Genomic DNA, 14,157 nt, shown 5'->3' on the forward strand with positions numbered 1-14,157 from the left:
TTTTTTTTTAATAAATAAAATAAATGCAGAAAGGTTATGGGTGTCATATTCATCAACTACCCAATCTATGACCTATTAGCTTTTGACTTTATGCCACTGTAATGTGCATTACAAAGTGAACATAGTGCTCAAAGTGTCACAATATAAGAAATCTGAAGAATTTTCCTGATGATAAACCCTATGTTAAAGTCTGCAAATCTATTATATTATACTTAATCATTTGCCATTCATAATAATAAGCCCTTCATTAGAAAACTATATTAGTGTTAAATGCTCATTTAATTTTGCGGAAAGAAAAGTATTATTACTTATTAATTCTGCAGAGTTACTACTTCATTGCTCATGATGGATGCATGCATTCTGAAGTATGTATGTAAATTTAGGAGCTAACTTTTCAAAACAATTGGAGGTACTAAACCCAGCACAAATTACTCCTCCCTGGACATAGTGAAGGATTTTATTCATTTGGGGGCGGGGGGGGGGGGCCTAGCACCCACTGCATCCACAGAGCTGGCACCTATGCTTGTAAATGTAAATAGTTATAGCACAATTTGGGAAAATTTATAACATCAGTATCTAGGACTGCTCTGTTCTGCTCCACGTTTATCAGCCTCACCCCATCACTACAAAAGACCACTCAATACACCATCTCACAGCTTTATTGAAACACCAGGCAACTAGTATACCTGGTTGCAGTGTCCTCGCAAAACACTTTTTGTGCTGCATCACAAGTCCTGGCAGGAACCACTGACCCCAGCATTGGCGCCTCCCTTGCATTAACAAACTGACATGGTCAGCATCCCTAATCCATGTTCTCCCAAGAATGAAGCATGGCTCTGGGCCTTAAACTGCCAACATTCTTTCCAATCCTGTTATCAAACAAATATATACGCACATTCAATAAATGGACTCCATCTGATCTGAACAAATCACTCATGGTGGATCCTTGTGCTGAACTCAGAACCCAATCTGCCTATTCACTTTGGGGTAGATTTTTAAAGCAGCGCGCGTGGGGTATATTTGTGCACGCTACCCGGCACGTACAAATGTACACCCTATTTTATAACATGACCGCCGCCCTGCCCCCAGTCCCACCCCTTCCCGCCCCTTTTTCAAAGCCCCGGGACATACACGCGTCCCGGGGCTTGCGCGCGCTGCCGAGCCTATGCAAAATAGGCTCGGCACGCACAGGGGCAGGTTTTGGGGGTTTCGTGCGTAACCCTTTGAAAATCTACCCCTTTACGAATACACTTATTCCATAAGGGATCTCCTGCAAACTTTGTTGGCAAACAAATCCCCATCCTAAGCAGCCAACCCATTATGGCAACTAAATCCTGCCTCATAACCTCAATGAGGTGTTGACCTGTCCAATTGCCTGAATCATTACCCCCCAGGGGCACCACCACAATTTCTGACATGGCCCATGTAGCCAACTGTGACCACACTAGTGGTAATTACTAATCCCATCTCACGGCCTGTAATCCAAGTCATATCACTCATATTCCATGCAGAATCAATCTCTGATGAGGTCCATACAGCCATGGCCAGGACCATAAATGTGTCCAAAAAATGAAGGAATGGTCCATAGCCCACACCATCCATTGCAGTGCACCCAGGACTTCCACGTCTACAAAGAGAAGAAATAAAATTAATCACTGCCTCCCAACAAATTGGAACACCCCTGTCTTCATCTACCAATCTGTTTAATAACCACTAGTGGTGAACTAGATTATGTGGCTCACATTGCAGCACCAATCCTAAAGAAGTGTCACATGAACTCATTTGGATTTGAGCAGCAATGTTCTTTTCAACACTGTGGAGAACTGGAACCATGGCAGTGGGGAACTCATTGTTATGTACCAGGAACTTCCACCCTCTCATTGACCATATTTCTCCAGATATGCTAAAATGTTCCAGACCAGACACGTGACCACCTCACCTACCCAACACAAGGATAAAAACTTGCCCACACCTCTCTGATTGATTTTAAAGCACCGTATCTTTATCCATGCTGAGTCCTTCAAAACCCACAGGGGCTTGAGAAGCAGCCCCAATGTATCCTCTTTTGAAATCAAACTAAGAACTCCAACCTATACACTCTGAAAATAAGCCAACAAAAATGCCACCTTAAACAGCTGGACTTCAAAGTTAGACCTGCACACGTGCAACAATGCAAACCACAAACATTGTAAAATCACATGCGCTATTGACTTACAGTAATCAGTTGCAAATTTTTCTTGTGTCAGCCAGCTGCCTCCCTCCCCTCCCCCTCCCCAGAACCCATTTCATTGCACCTTGGGAATAAAAAGGAAAGAAATAGTAATTGACGAAACCACTGCTGAATGAAATTCCCCCAACCTTTGGGCTCAGAAACCCCAGAATCTAAATAAAAAATAAAAAAAATAAAGCATAGACTCTTCATCTACCCAACCTCCAGACTAATCCCTCAACTTCAAGTACGTCACCACCCTGCTGAACGTTCAAATGTTGCCTTCCCAGTTCACCAAGGCCACAGATGATTACAACAGTTCCTATACCTCAGTTTTCTGAGTTGCCGGAGGTAATCTGGCAAAGGCATATCCCGATGCTCAGCTCCAGGTACAAATCTCCAATAGATGGACTACTTGGAATGAGATTAAAAAAACAGCAATTGAGCTATCCAAAGCTGACACTGGCACCTGCCAAGCAGAACCTTCACTATGGACTTGTGCAACAGATCTGCCACCGGGAGGCACCTAGCTCTCTGCTGACTAATCAACCAATCCCAAACAGCTGCAACAAAATATTACTTTTCTGTTGCTCAGTTTGTCACCCCAAACCTCCAATGCTACCACCAAAGAAAACAGTTCAAGAAATGTGAAGCTTCTAATGATTCTGGATGCCACCCAAAGTGTCACTCACCAAACTCCCTGGCAATATGCCCTAAATCCCACACCAGCTGCTGCTTTGATAAAAAAGTTCCATATCCCTAGTAAAAACTGGATCCAGGAACTATTACAAAAATAATAAAAATGATCCCAACTCATCCTTCACCCTCCTAGTTACCCAAATGAAATAATGTTTCTCCCATAGGCCTGCCGTGGATACAGCCAACCTGCCCATAGGAATCACTCAACAAGAAAAAAAATCAGGCTCCCTAAGACTGCTTATCTTGCAGTCACTTTCCTCCCGCTCTGCACCTTGTGAACTATATTTTGACAACTTCCCTTCTGTGGGAACGGAGTCAGCTGGAGTGTGCGGGCAGTTATTACAGGTTTTCTTAAAGGCAGCTGATTCATTCAAGGTGCCTGTAGCATGAAATGGAATTGCAGGTCCTTCTGGGAGCCTGAGTTTTTAGGGCTAGAGTTGGATTCTCTTACTATGCATTCGTAATTGCCACATGGGAAGGTGATTCATCTGCAGGAATTAGTAATAAATTAGGCTGTCAAACTCCACCTCCCACACAGTCAACCAGTGTAGGAAGTTACTGAACATTTCAAAATAAGCTCAAGAAATGGAATAGCCCATTGCCTATGTATTTGTTGAAACAGGACACACATCTAAATGTAAAGCCCCAGAAACTGCCCGGATGAGCCGGATCCAATCTGAAAGTGGACTCGATATTGACCTTAGCCAACTGCACCCTGGGATCCACTTTCCTAACCATCACTACCGCTGAATCAGTTGATATGTATTGTACCAAACACAGCTCCCTAGGTACAAAGTCATTTACAGACAACCCTTCAGGTTACAACAAATTCAAAATTAATTGATACTTTCCCACCTCCTTTTTCAGAATCGCTGCCATTAAAGAGATAGAGATATACATGACCAGGAATGGCAATGTAGAAAATGCCTCCACCCACCCCCCACCCCCATGCACCCAAGTGTTCATTCCTCTTTCAGCTTGTCCTCCACAATCTTCTCCAACCAGGTAACAGGTATGGAACTGGAAATCCCAATACCCGCAAGGAGAACCGAGAAAGAAACAGGGAAACCTTCAGAAGACCCTGACAGCAGCCGATTGGCACCATCCTTCCTTAAAACAGGCAGACAACCACGATCTCATCCTTTTGACTCTCACCAGAATTGGGTCAAAACGAAAATCTAGTTCATTCTGAACCCTGCCAAGGGGAAATCCATGCTGCTAGGAACACGTGGCAGCTAAATGGTTTGTTCCACAGACAGAACAGGCCTGTCTAAACTTGCAATCTGAAAAAGTGCAGAGAATTTGTTAAAGTGACAGGAAACATCTTGCCTTCCCCTACCTAACTTGCCAGTGGGTGTAGATCTGCTGATGCCTCCTGATCTGCCCATATTTCACAGTGGCTGACAGGGCTTCCTATCTCCTACCCCCTGCCGATGCTGTGAGTGAGTCCTGCTCCTCTAAAGGGCTGCCCCTTTCCTCCTTGCAGCGCCCTCGGACATCTTGTTTGTCATCTGTGTCAGCCACAGATTAAAGTCCTGGGTTTCCCAGGGCATGAATCTGTTCCCCTCCGTTTTGTCCATGAATTGTTCATCATCACTGAGCCCTGCCCAACCTTCATGTTCCTTATGTGCACCTAAAATCCTATTGGTGTAAACCAAGTATATGCCACACTGCGAAGTGTCATAATGGCCAACCACAGTCACCAGGTGCAAAAAAAACTAATTATCATTTTGCAAAATTTCCTCCTCTACTCCTTTGTTTTTATTTTTCATCTCTTTACCACTTCTTCTATGCCCCTCAATGAGGCAGAATATATATCTATATATTTCTTCTTGTGAATTTTCTTATGCAAAGCCTTTGGAACACTCAACCAAGGCCATAAGGATCATAGGTCCTCTCATCTGTGTCCCCTGCCAGATGCCACTCTCCATCAGAGGAGTTCGATGAAGACCTGAAATCTGACAATTCCCCCAACCTCTGAATATGGAATATGACAATTGGCTACTCCGCCTTCGCTTCTTATTGTCTTTGATCCCTTACCCCTTGCACCCATTGGCTTCCACTGCCTTTGCCCCACCACCCATATTTATACCAGGTCCTTATCAGCACCAATATTTAACTCACCCTACTCAACATCCTCAACCTTCTCTTCCGTAGCCATGGCTCTCATATCAGGATGCTGTGCAGTGACTGCTGACACCATGCTCCACACCAGGCATTTGGTTCACCTCCCCCCCCCCCCCCCCCCCCCCATCCAGCTGTGTAGCAATGTGCTGTAACTACCGATGCCCACCTTTAAGGTGGCAGCCCTTTCATCTCTAAGTGAGATGAGCCAGCAATCTCATCACCACATGCCACCAGCTCAACATTAGTCCTTGAAAACAAGGGAAAATGGCACAGCCTCCCCCTATTCCCCCCAGATTTAAACCCACAATGAGGATAAACTACACCCATGTATTCTCCTTCTCTTGACCCAAGGCAGAAGCTGAAAACTCTACAGTGGAGTGGACCTGCCCCACACCAACCTGCGCACTGGCATTTCTTTGCAAAAAAAAAAAAAAAACCCCTCCCCCGAGTGGCTCATCAGATTATCCAAGGGTCATACCCCCTGTTACAACTCTGAAGCCCCGACCCCTCCTTGAACTTCCATCCTCATATCTCATCTTGAAACATCAGATGGCCTCTCTAGGCCATAATACCATTGCCCTCCCACTGAGGAACAGGCCCCCTCACTTAACCCACCCCATCTCCTTTTCTATTCAGCTTCACCACTAGAGACACCATTGCTCTCCTCCTATAGCCTATCTTCCTTCACCTAATGTACATCCTCACTAAAAGTGATATCAAGGTACGATAAGTCTGCAGCTGGGACACCCGCCCTGCTACACCACAGCACCTTGAGGGCTCATGAACCTTCTGCCTGAAGTGTGATGCCTCTACTCATGCCAGGAGCTGATAGGCTGCCTGTCACAGCTCCTCCTCCATCACTACCAGACCAGTGGCCTCCTGGGAAATCTGATCTCATCCCTTGCACCCCTAGTAGCACCCCCTAGTCAGTTGTACAGGTAGGATTGCAAGGAGGCCCATATTGGCTTGCCAGTCTCTGGTGTTAGGTCCCACCCCAACTCGGGGGCCTTCTTGGTACACATGCTCTGTTGTCCCAAGATCAGGTCTCCTGAGCAATGGCCACCATCCCCAGAACACCTGAAGTTTCACCATCTCCCCTTCTCAGGCTGATTTCTGTTTTCCTCCGCCATTCTGACATCATCAGTGTGACCAGCACCGGCCTCTTTCACCTCTGTTCCACTTACAGCTGGACTCACCATGGCTTGACTCCCTTCTGCCTGCATGTCTGCTGCAGGGTCCAAGTTTTGGCTCCTAGCACTGGACCACTGTGCCTCCAGTACTACTGCCCTGGATTGCTCCTCTGCCAGTTCCGCTCCCCAGCTGACCTCCTTCTGCTACCTGGCATCACAAACTTGGCTCCATCACCCAGGTATTGCCACAACCAGATGACCATGCACCCAGCTTGACCAAGAGGAAAAGGTGGGGCTATCCCCCCTTTAGCCACGACAGCCCCCCCCCCACACACACACACACACACTCACATTCATGTTGGGCTGCATGACTCAGCAGCGGGATTCACAGCCCACCACATGATTTGAATATAGGCACAGAGAGAACAGAGGGCACAGAAAAATGGTCTGCATTTCTCTCTCCTCCCTGACGAGAACGCTCATACGGATGTGGGCCAGGGCCACGTTAACTTCAGCAGCCTGGACTGGGTCGAGCCTCCTCCTACATTTTATTCATTGAGAAAATGAAAATCCTTCCTAGTTGAAGGTTATTGCATGAATTAATTCTTAAAAGAGTTCTTATGATAAAAAAAAAAAATGTTGTGCATACGTCGTAGATGAGGATACAGTGTCCTAACTGATAAACAATGCATTTGGGACCCAGAATATAATGTTCCTTCTTTTTATTGTCACTGTTGTATATTAATATATTATATATGACATATTAAATGATTTGAAAAGTATGACAGATCACCTATGCAGGGCTGACTAGGGCCCACTAGGAATAAAGGAACATTCCAATAATGGGAGTGTCATGAGGCATGTAGTGGTTACTCAATGATAGACCCAGTCCATCCTTGAAAAAGGATCAGTCTTTGTAAAAATCTTTATAGATGTCTCCATAAAGACACTGCAGAAAGCTGATGCCTTGGAGAAGAGAGAGGCAGTTTGAGTGCTGGCCTGCTCTCTGGAGAGAATTCTCCAACTTCGCACTTTTTTCAGTGGGGAGTCCACTTGTCTTTTCACAAGGACAAAAAGGACCCGTTTCCCATATTTCCTTACATTTTCATGAGAATGGGAGAGTTCCCCCTTGATTTTTTCCACCATGCAAGGAAAGTGTAACCTTCTGCAAAAGTTGGGATTTTTCTGTTTGTTTGTTTTCTTTGTCACAGGAGGTGCTAGAAATCCATATCTTGGAGATGAGTTCCTATTTTCTTATGTAGCCTCTTTTTTTGTGCAAGAAAAGTTGATGGGTACAAAGCTTGGAAGGTGTCCATCTCAAAATGGAAGAGACTGGAGCCACTGCTGTAGGACTGCAGCACTTGCAGATCCCTACAAGAATAGGTAATTGTAATTGCAGAGCCAACACTGTTTCTGAGAAGGGCTTGGTTGCAATGGGAGCAGCCAGAAGACGCCTCTGGAATTTATTTTTTTGCTGCTCCGTATTTTTTAAATTTCTTGTTAGATTGTGAACTGTAACTTTTGGTAGCATCCAAAAGCGTGGAATGCATTTTTGGGTTTTCTGAAGCTTTGTTAAATTTGTAGTAAACGTTTGGTTTTGAAACAACACATTCTGGTGAAAATGTTTTTTACCTCAGATTTATCTATCAGATAAGTCTCAAGATATGATGGATCAGAAAATATGAATTTCTTACCTTGAAAAGTTATAAAACATCTACAAGGAAATGAAAAAAAAAAAAAAAAGTGGCACCAATACCCACAACTCTACTCTTCAAGGTCAGGAAATGTCTCCTTTGAGCCTGAGAAGGTCTGGAGACATCAGGAAAAATATTAAACGTGAGTCCATCTGAAGTAACCTAATGTAGGACCTAAACTAGAAATTCACTTCCTCTCTCTTAAGTTTATTTGTTATTTTTTTTCTTGATATTTTCCTAAATTGTCCCCATTTTATTGGTCCTGTGATGCAGTAAATATATTGGTTGGCTGTTACCTTTAATGTGAGTACTGTACACAAGTTTTCTTTTGAATTTCTTTATGTTTGCTAATAAAAGCTTAATAAAGAAAAAATTATTTAAAAAAAAGTTTTGGGTTTTTGTTTTTTTTTATGCTGACTGTGTGATCCCCTTGTGTCAGTGTCCCCAGCTGGAAGAATCTGCAGCCAGTTTTTCTCCTACACTGCAGTCTTGAAGGTGGCCCCTTGCTTGTTTCAGGAGAGCCCAGATAAATGGAGTTATGGCTACGATGTGCATTCTACTCCCTCTTCCTTCCTTGTAACAAGTCAGCACAGTATGAATGCCTCAATATACAAAACTAAGGGAAACATTACAGATTGTCAAGATCCTGAGTTCCATCCTAGGGCCTGATTTACTAAGCTTATTTCCCCACAGACAGACAAAGAGGGATTGGGGAGGGAGGTGAACCTTAATAAATCAGGCCCTTAATCTCCTAAATCATAACTGGCCCTGAAATTACTGCTATCCATCTTTTTCCGTAAAGAAGGCCACAATAACTTCAGAACATAGATCAAAGGCTGATATAATTGTTTTATATCTGAAGATTTTTATGATGGGAGACAACAACTGTTTACAGTGCACAACTAATATTCTGATCTGCTTGTCTCACTATAGCACTGCCACTCTAAGGGACAGCGATATCAAAGTTTGTTCCAGATTTATCAATGAAAATATCCTAGCATTTTTATAGGAAAAAAGCTGGTGCACAATTGAGGAAGGTTTTGCACTGGAGCAAAACAAATGTAATAAATCTGTCTCTAATGGCATAAAAGTAGTTTGTGCTCTCAGATCAAGAAAAGCCATTAGGAACAGAAAACAATTAAATTAGATATAGTGCAGGCCGGGGAGCATGAAAACCACTTGGTAACTTCACTAGGTAACTTTACATAGATATTCAGCAGCATTTAGCCAAATAAGTCTGGCATGGGCTACAACCAGCTAAACTTACCAGGGTAACTTTGGAACACTGTTTTCTCCAACCAGACCTGGCAAAGTTTATCTAGCTAGCACTGATCATTGATGCCAGCTGGATACATTTGAACAACAATCCTGGAACCTCTCTGTCTCTTTTTATCCAGCTAAATTTTAGTCGCCTAATTACTTACCCAGGTAAAATTTAGCCAGTGAGGTGGGAATTTCAAACACACTCTTTTAAATATTGACCTCAACATATAAACATTTAACTAAATCTATCAGATTAGTTTTAGAAAGACAACAAATTTAAGTGCTCTATATGGTAGGGATTGGTAGTCAGTTATCAGATCCCCAAAACTCAAATTGATTATTTCTTTCTTCCAAAAGGATATAAATGCCGTATTCCAGAAAGGACACTAGTTTATAATCCTAAAGTGTACTGAAATCATACCAAATGCTTTAAATACAATAGTAATTGAATTCCAAAGCCGCTATTCCACCAGGAATCAGTGTCTGGCAAATTCAATGAACTTATTAACAAGAAAATAGTTTACAAAGTGAGGAAATTGATTTGGATGTCAAACCAGCAATGAATGGTCAAAACTGAACTAAGTTTTAGCTTTCTCCTCATACTGCTGATGTGATATATCTTCTAAATGTAGTTATCCAATGCACAATTAGAAAATATAAGGAATTTGACAGTTACACAAGCTCAGGTCATCTGAAAATTTAGATTACCATGACAGAAGTCTATATACAACTCACATCTGTCATGTTACTCTACATTTTTCAAATAATTTGAACATTACACTAATAAAATTCCTGTATACCTATATATTGTATATAGATTATATACAAATACACATTCACACATCTAGATATATAATTAAAATTGAAGGCTAAACCAAAACTGCACTAATAAGATACAGATGATAATTTCTATCTCTGGTAGTAATTCTCAATTGTACTGCCTACATTTTTAGCCTTGTAGAAGGTTGCTTTCAATTGTCTTAAAATTACATGAATTATAAATACTCTTAATTTGATGATTCCTGTATTCTATCTCAATTAACTCAATGTAAAACATTTTCTGATATGGAGAAAAAAATTAAACTGTTGATATGGACAGGCAAAAAATATACTGTATTTTACAATGTTACAGATGTCATTTTTTCTAGTCATGCAGAGGTATAAAATCGTCACCAGGCTGTGTTCTGAACAATTACTCATTTTAGCCAATGGCATCTCTAATTCCACTTCCATCCCCATAGGTGAAAAGATTGATGGGCTGAAATGTCAAAATCCCTCCCCATACAGTACTGTGCGTGGGAGGAAAGGAGAGGGAAAAAAAACCCCACTGAACCACGCATGGATTAATGTAAAAATATATATTTCAATGTATGGCATAAATGAGAATCCGAGTCTAAGAGCACAAGGATATTAGCATAAACCCCTTACCAGCACACTACAGTAAACCAAAAAAAAAAAAAAAGGGAAGAAAAACTCCAAATAGGTCAGACACTGCCCTATCCAATTTAAAACTTAAACCTTTCTGCTGCCAACTACCATACAAAAACCATTTACAATCCCTTGGTGAATTGATGCCGGAGCCTCGTGCCCCTTCCATGCCCTAGCCCAAGGTTGAGCAGCTCGAAACCTGGTTACAAGTTGCCTCCAAGTGAGTGGGGGAAAGGCCCTGGACAGTGCTTTAGGTTAAAGTCCTGAATTCCAAATGACCTCCCCCCAAAAGGAGACAAATGACACATCCGGGTTTAGACGCATTCTGAGCAGCAACAAGCCACAGGGTAAGATTAGAAAATAATCTGGAGTTCGGTCTGAGGCAACAGGGGAAGGAAATTTACTGTTAAACAAATGGGCTCTCACTTACACTTTCCCCCCCCAAAAAAATAATGGTAAGAGGCAGGAGACAGAATGCCCCCGAAACTTCATCTCCCATGTCCCCCTAAAACTAAGTGGCCAGCGTGCAGGCTGAGGGCTGTCAAGGGAGAGAGCGCGAGAGCGCCTCTGTCCTGTAGCCCAGGGGCACAGGGAGCTCACAGCACGCAAGGCACATTCCCTGCCACGGAATCAAGGCTTGCCCCCCCCCCTCCCGCTATGCGGAGGCTTACTTACCGTGGGAGAGGTGAGCTTCCGGATGCTTTCCCCGAGAGAGTCCAGGTTGACCCGCCTCCTCCTGGGAGCCCTCCTGGCGCGAGCCACCGGCTCGGGAAGCTCGTGCGAGCCGGGGGGGCTCCGGCTGCCGTTCCAGCAGAGCCTGGCCAGTGGGCACTCGCCCTCCTCCTCCGGGCTGGTTTCCAGGTAGTCGGATCCCAGCGAACTGAAGGACTCGGACGAGATCTTCCTCCTGGACATGTTGGCGGGTGCGGGGGGGGGGGGGGGGGCGTCAGATGCGGGGCTGCGCCGCCGGGCGCCGGGGATGCCTTCGCGGGCTCAGCATGCTGCCCCTGCCCGCAGCCCTGCAGCTGTCTCCGCGCGCCCGCTGGAAGACTTCACCTCGGAAACTGCGGCTCGCTTGTATTTATCGGAGTGTGTGCGTGCTGCTGTCAGCCCTCCCGCCACCATGAGGGTGTATGCATCTGTGTGTGTGCGTGCGTGTGTGTCCTTCCCTTGCTCTCCTCTGTGTCTGTGTTTTAAGCAGATGCCTTCTCCGCCTCCCTCTCCCCTATTCTCCTCCTCTTTTCCTTTCTCTCTCTCTCTCTCTCCCCCCCCCCCCCCCCCCCCCTAACGTTTCCCTTCACCTCCAATCATCACATGCCGCTCGGAGGTTTTCCCCACGGGTCACCGAAATAAGGTTACAAGCCTGTCACTTTTTTCCCAGGACTTGCGTGCAGAAATCCTTTCCTGGGGATGAAACTCAGAGGACAAAATGCGAAGCGAATAGGGAGAAAAGCCTCCAGAGCCTGGGAAGCAGTCCTGCACTGAGCCTGTACTTAGCCTCTCTTCCTTTGCTGCTCCACTTCCACAAGTTCGGGGGATATTCTCAGCCGCAGCAGTTGCCGTGCACCTTGTAATATGTTAGAGTGAGAAATCTGACAGTCTCTTTTTGTCATTGCTGCATGTTTCCCTTCAGAAAGCTACAGCAATTTCAGAGCTCTTAAAGGAGCCGAGCGGTAAGAACTTGCATGCAGCGATGTGATGAAATGCATCACTAGAGCACCTTCTTCTGCCTCCCTTAGTAACTGGGTTATTGATCATACATGGTCCCACCTCATGAACATTGATGCTCTTGCTCTATGTTTACCCTACCACTTTGGAAATAGCATCAGCACATACTTTGAAAGGTTATTTTTCTCCACGTTCAAATCTTTATGAGAGATAATAAAACAGGGTGAAGCACATACAGTGTGTAGCGCCCCCTCAGGTTTTGTTCTGCTGCCAAGGGAGAGGGGCTGCACCCGAGTGTATGAGGGTCAGAGTGGGGGGTTTGCAGGTTATGTTAGCACCTCTGGGATAAATAGTCCAAATGCCCCGATCCTCTCTTCCGTGGGTCTCTGTGGTTCCCACCCCACACCTGGGAACAGGGTACAGCTCAAAAATCACCACTTTACTGTAAACCTTCAAGTTTTTTTACTATTAACAGGTACGCAGAACACTACAGAAATGATAACGCACAGAAGAGAAAATAATTATTAATAGCACGCATCCATAAGCCTAACAATCACAATTTGGCCAAATATTGTTCTAGTAAATTAAGCAACCTGCCCAGTAAACCAGGGCTATGAGCAACTTGAAATTTCAGGAGCAGTCTGTGGATTCTCCTGCTCAGACTGCCCTCTGGCAAACCTTATGGTTACCCAAGACCTTGAGGGTAAATGTCATACCAGTGCACAAAATAAATGTTATACTGTTACTTTCATTAGACCCCAGTCCAAGGAATGCATACACCCCCCAAAAAAAGGAAAATCACAAGAACGTTGGGCACAAGTATCAGTAGGAAAAGTGGTTGTAATTTTTTGTTGTTTGTTTTTTTTTCTGTCCCTGGGTCACATCATAGATCCCTGTGCCAGGTAAGGTCTGGGGGGCAGGGACCCAGTTCAGGCAGTCTGGCCACAAGTAGATGTATTATTTTTATATTTGCTAACTTGCACTATTTTATACTTTTTATTTTAACTAATTGCCTTTGTGAATATTTGTATGAGTTCCCTTATTTATATTCACCACTAAAAAAAAGAGAATTTTGTGGTGTCCAGTTTTCAGCCTTGTTTTTAAATTTAGATTGCATCTTTTCATCGGTGGCTCAAAGTGCCATACATTCAGGTAGAGTAGGTATTTCCCTTTCCCCAGAGGCTTTACAGTCTAAGGTCTTAATTTACTAAGGTACTAAGGAGCAGATTTTTAAAGCCCTACATGTGCCAAATCACGGAGATCCACGCGTCTCTTGGGCCGGCATGCAGTGGGCGTATTTTAAGAAGTAACCATGGACGCGTGTATCTCCTGGTAGGCGTACAAAAGAAAAAGTCCAAAAAGGGGCGTGGAATGGGCATGACGGGGCATGGGTGTTCCGGGAATTTAAATGGAAACCAGCGTGTAAGAATTTACATGCACAAGCATGCACCGGGGTCCCCTACCGTGTAACTTTACTTCCGCTATAGATGGCATGTAAGTTATAAAACAAAAAAAAAAATCTAGGCTAGTCAGTGGGGTTTTAAGGGTTGAGCAGGTAGGGTAAAAGAGAGATTAGTTAGCTAGTGGGGTTAGGAAGTCCTATCCTGTAAATGGGCAAAGTGGGAATGAACTGGTTTAACTGGTAATTGTTGGAGCATGTGTATATTGGAATTTCCCCCACTTATGCGGTAGATGCGGCACATGAGTGCATCAATATAAAATGGCACGCACATTCACGCGGCATCCAACCGATTTTAGAAGATGCACGCTTATACGCGCGCATGTTATAAAATGGCCTTGTCTGTGGGCATGAGCCGGCATATGCGCGTTAATGGATGCCTGCACAGCTGTTTTAAAGTCACCATCCCTGCTTTTTTCCCCCATAGACACAGATTGGGATAAAAGCCTTATTAAATCCAGCCCTAAGTTTGTACCTGAG

At 44.1% G+C, this 14,157-nt stretch overlaps 1 protein-coding gene across 3 annotated transcripts in view; it reads right to left on the reverse strand.

Moving 5' to 3' along the window:
• Positions 1–11,765, reverse strand: part of GUCY1A2 (guanylate cyclase 1 soluble subunit alpha 2) — a 549,703-nt gene extending 537,938 nt beyond the window's left edge. For 2 of the 3 annotated variants that reach the window (XM_029602443.1, XM_029602442.1), the window contains exon 1: positions 11,226–11,765. In XM_029602443.1, the coding sequence (XP_029458303.1) occupies positions 11,226–11,465 (240 nt within the window). In that variant the 5' untranslated portion in view covers positions 11,466–11,765. The remainder of the gene's footprint in view (positions 1–11,225) is intronic. The other variant, XM_029602441.1, reaches the window with a different exon arrangement.
• Positions 11,766–14,157: the final 2,392 nt, after the last annotated feature.

This window comes from Rhinatrema bivittatum, chromosome 5, assembly GCF_901001135.1.
Source record: "Rhinatrema bivittatum chromosome 5, aRhiBiv1.1, whole genome shotgun sequence".
Lineage (NCBI taxonomy): Eukaryota > Metazoa > Chordata > Amphibia > Gymnophiona > Rhinatrematidae > Rhinatrema > Rhinatrema bivittatum.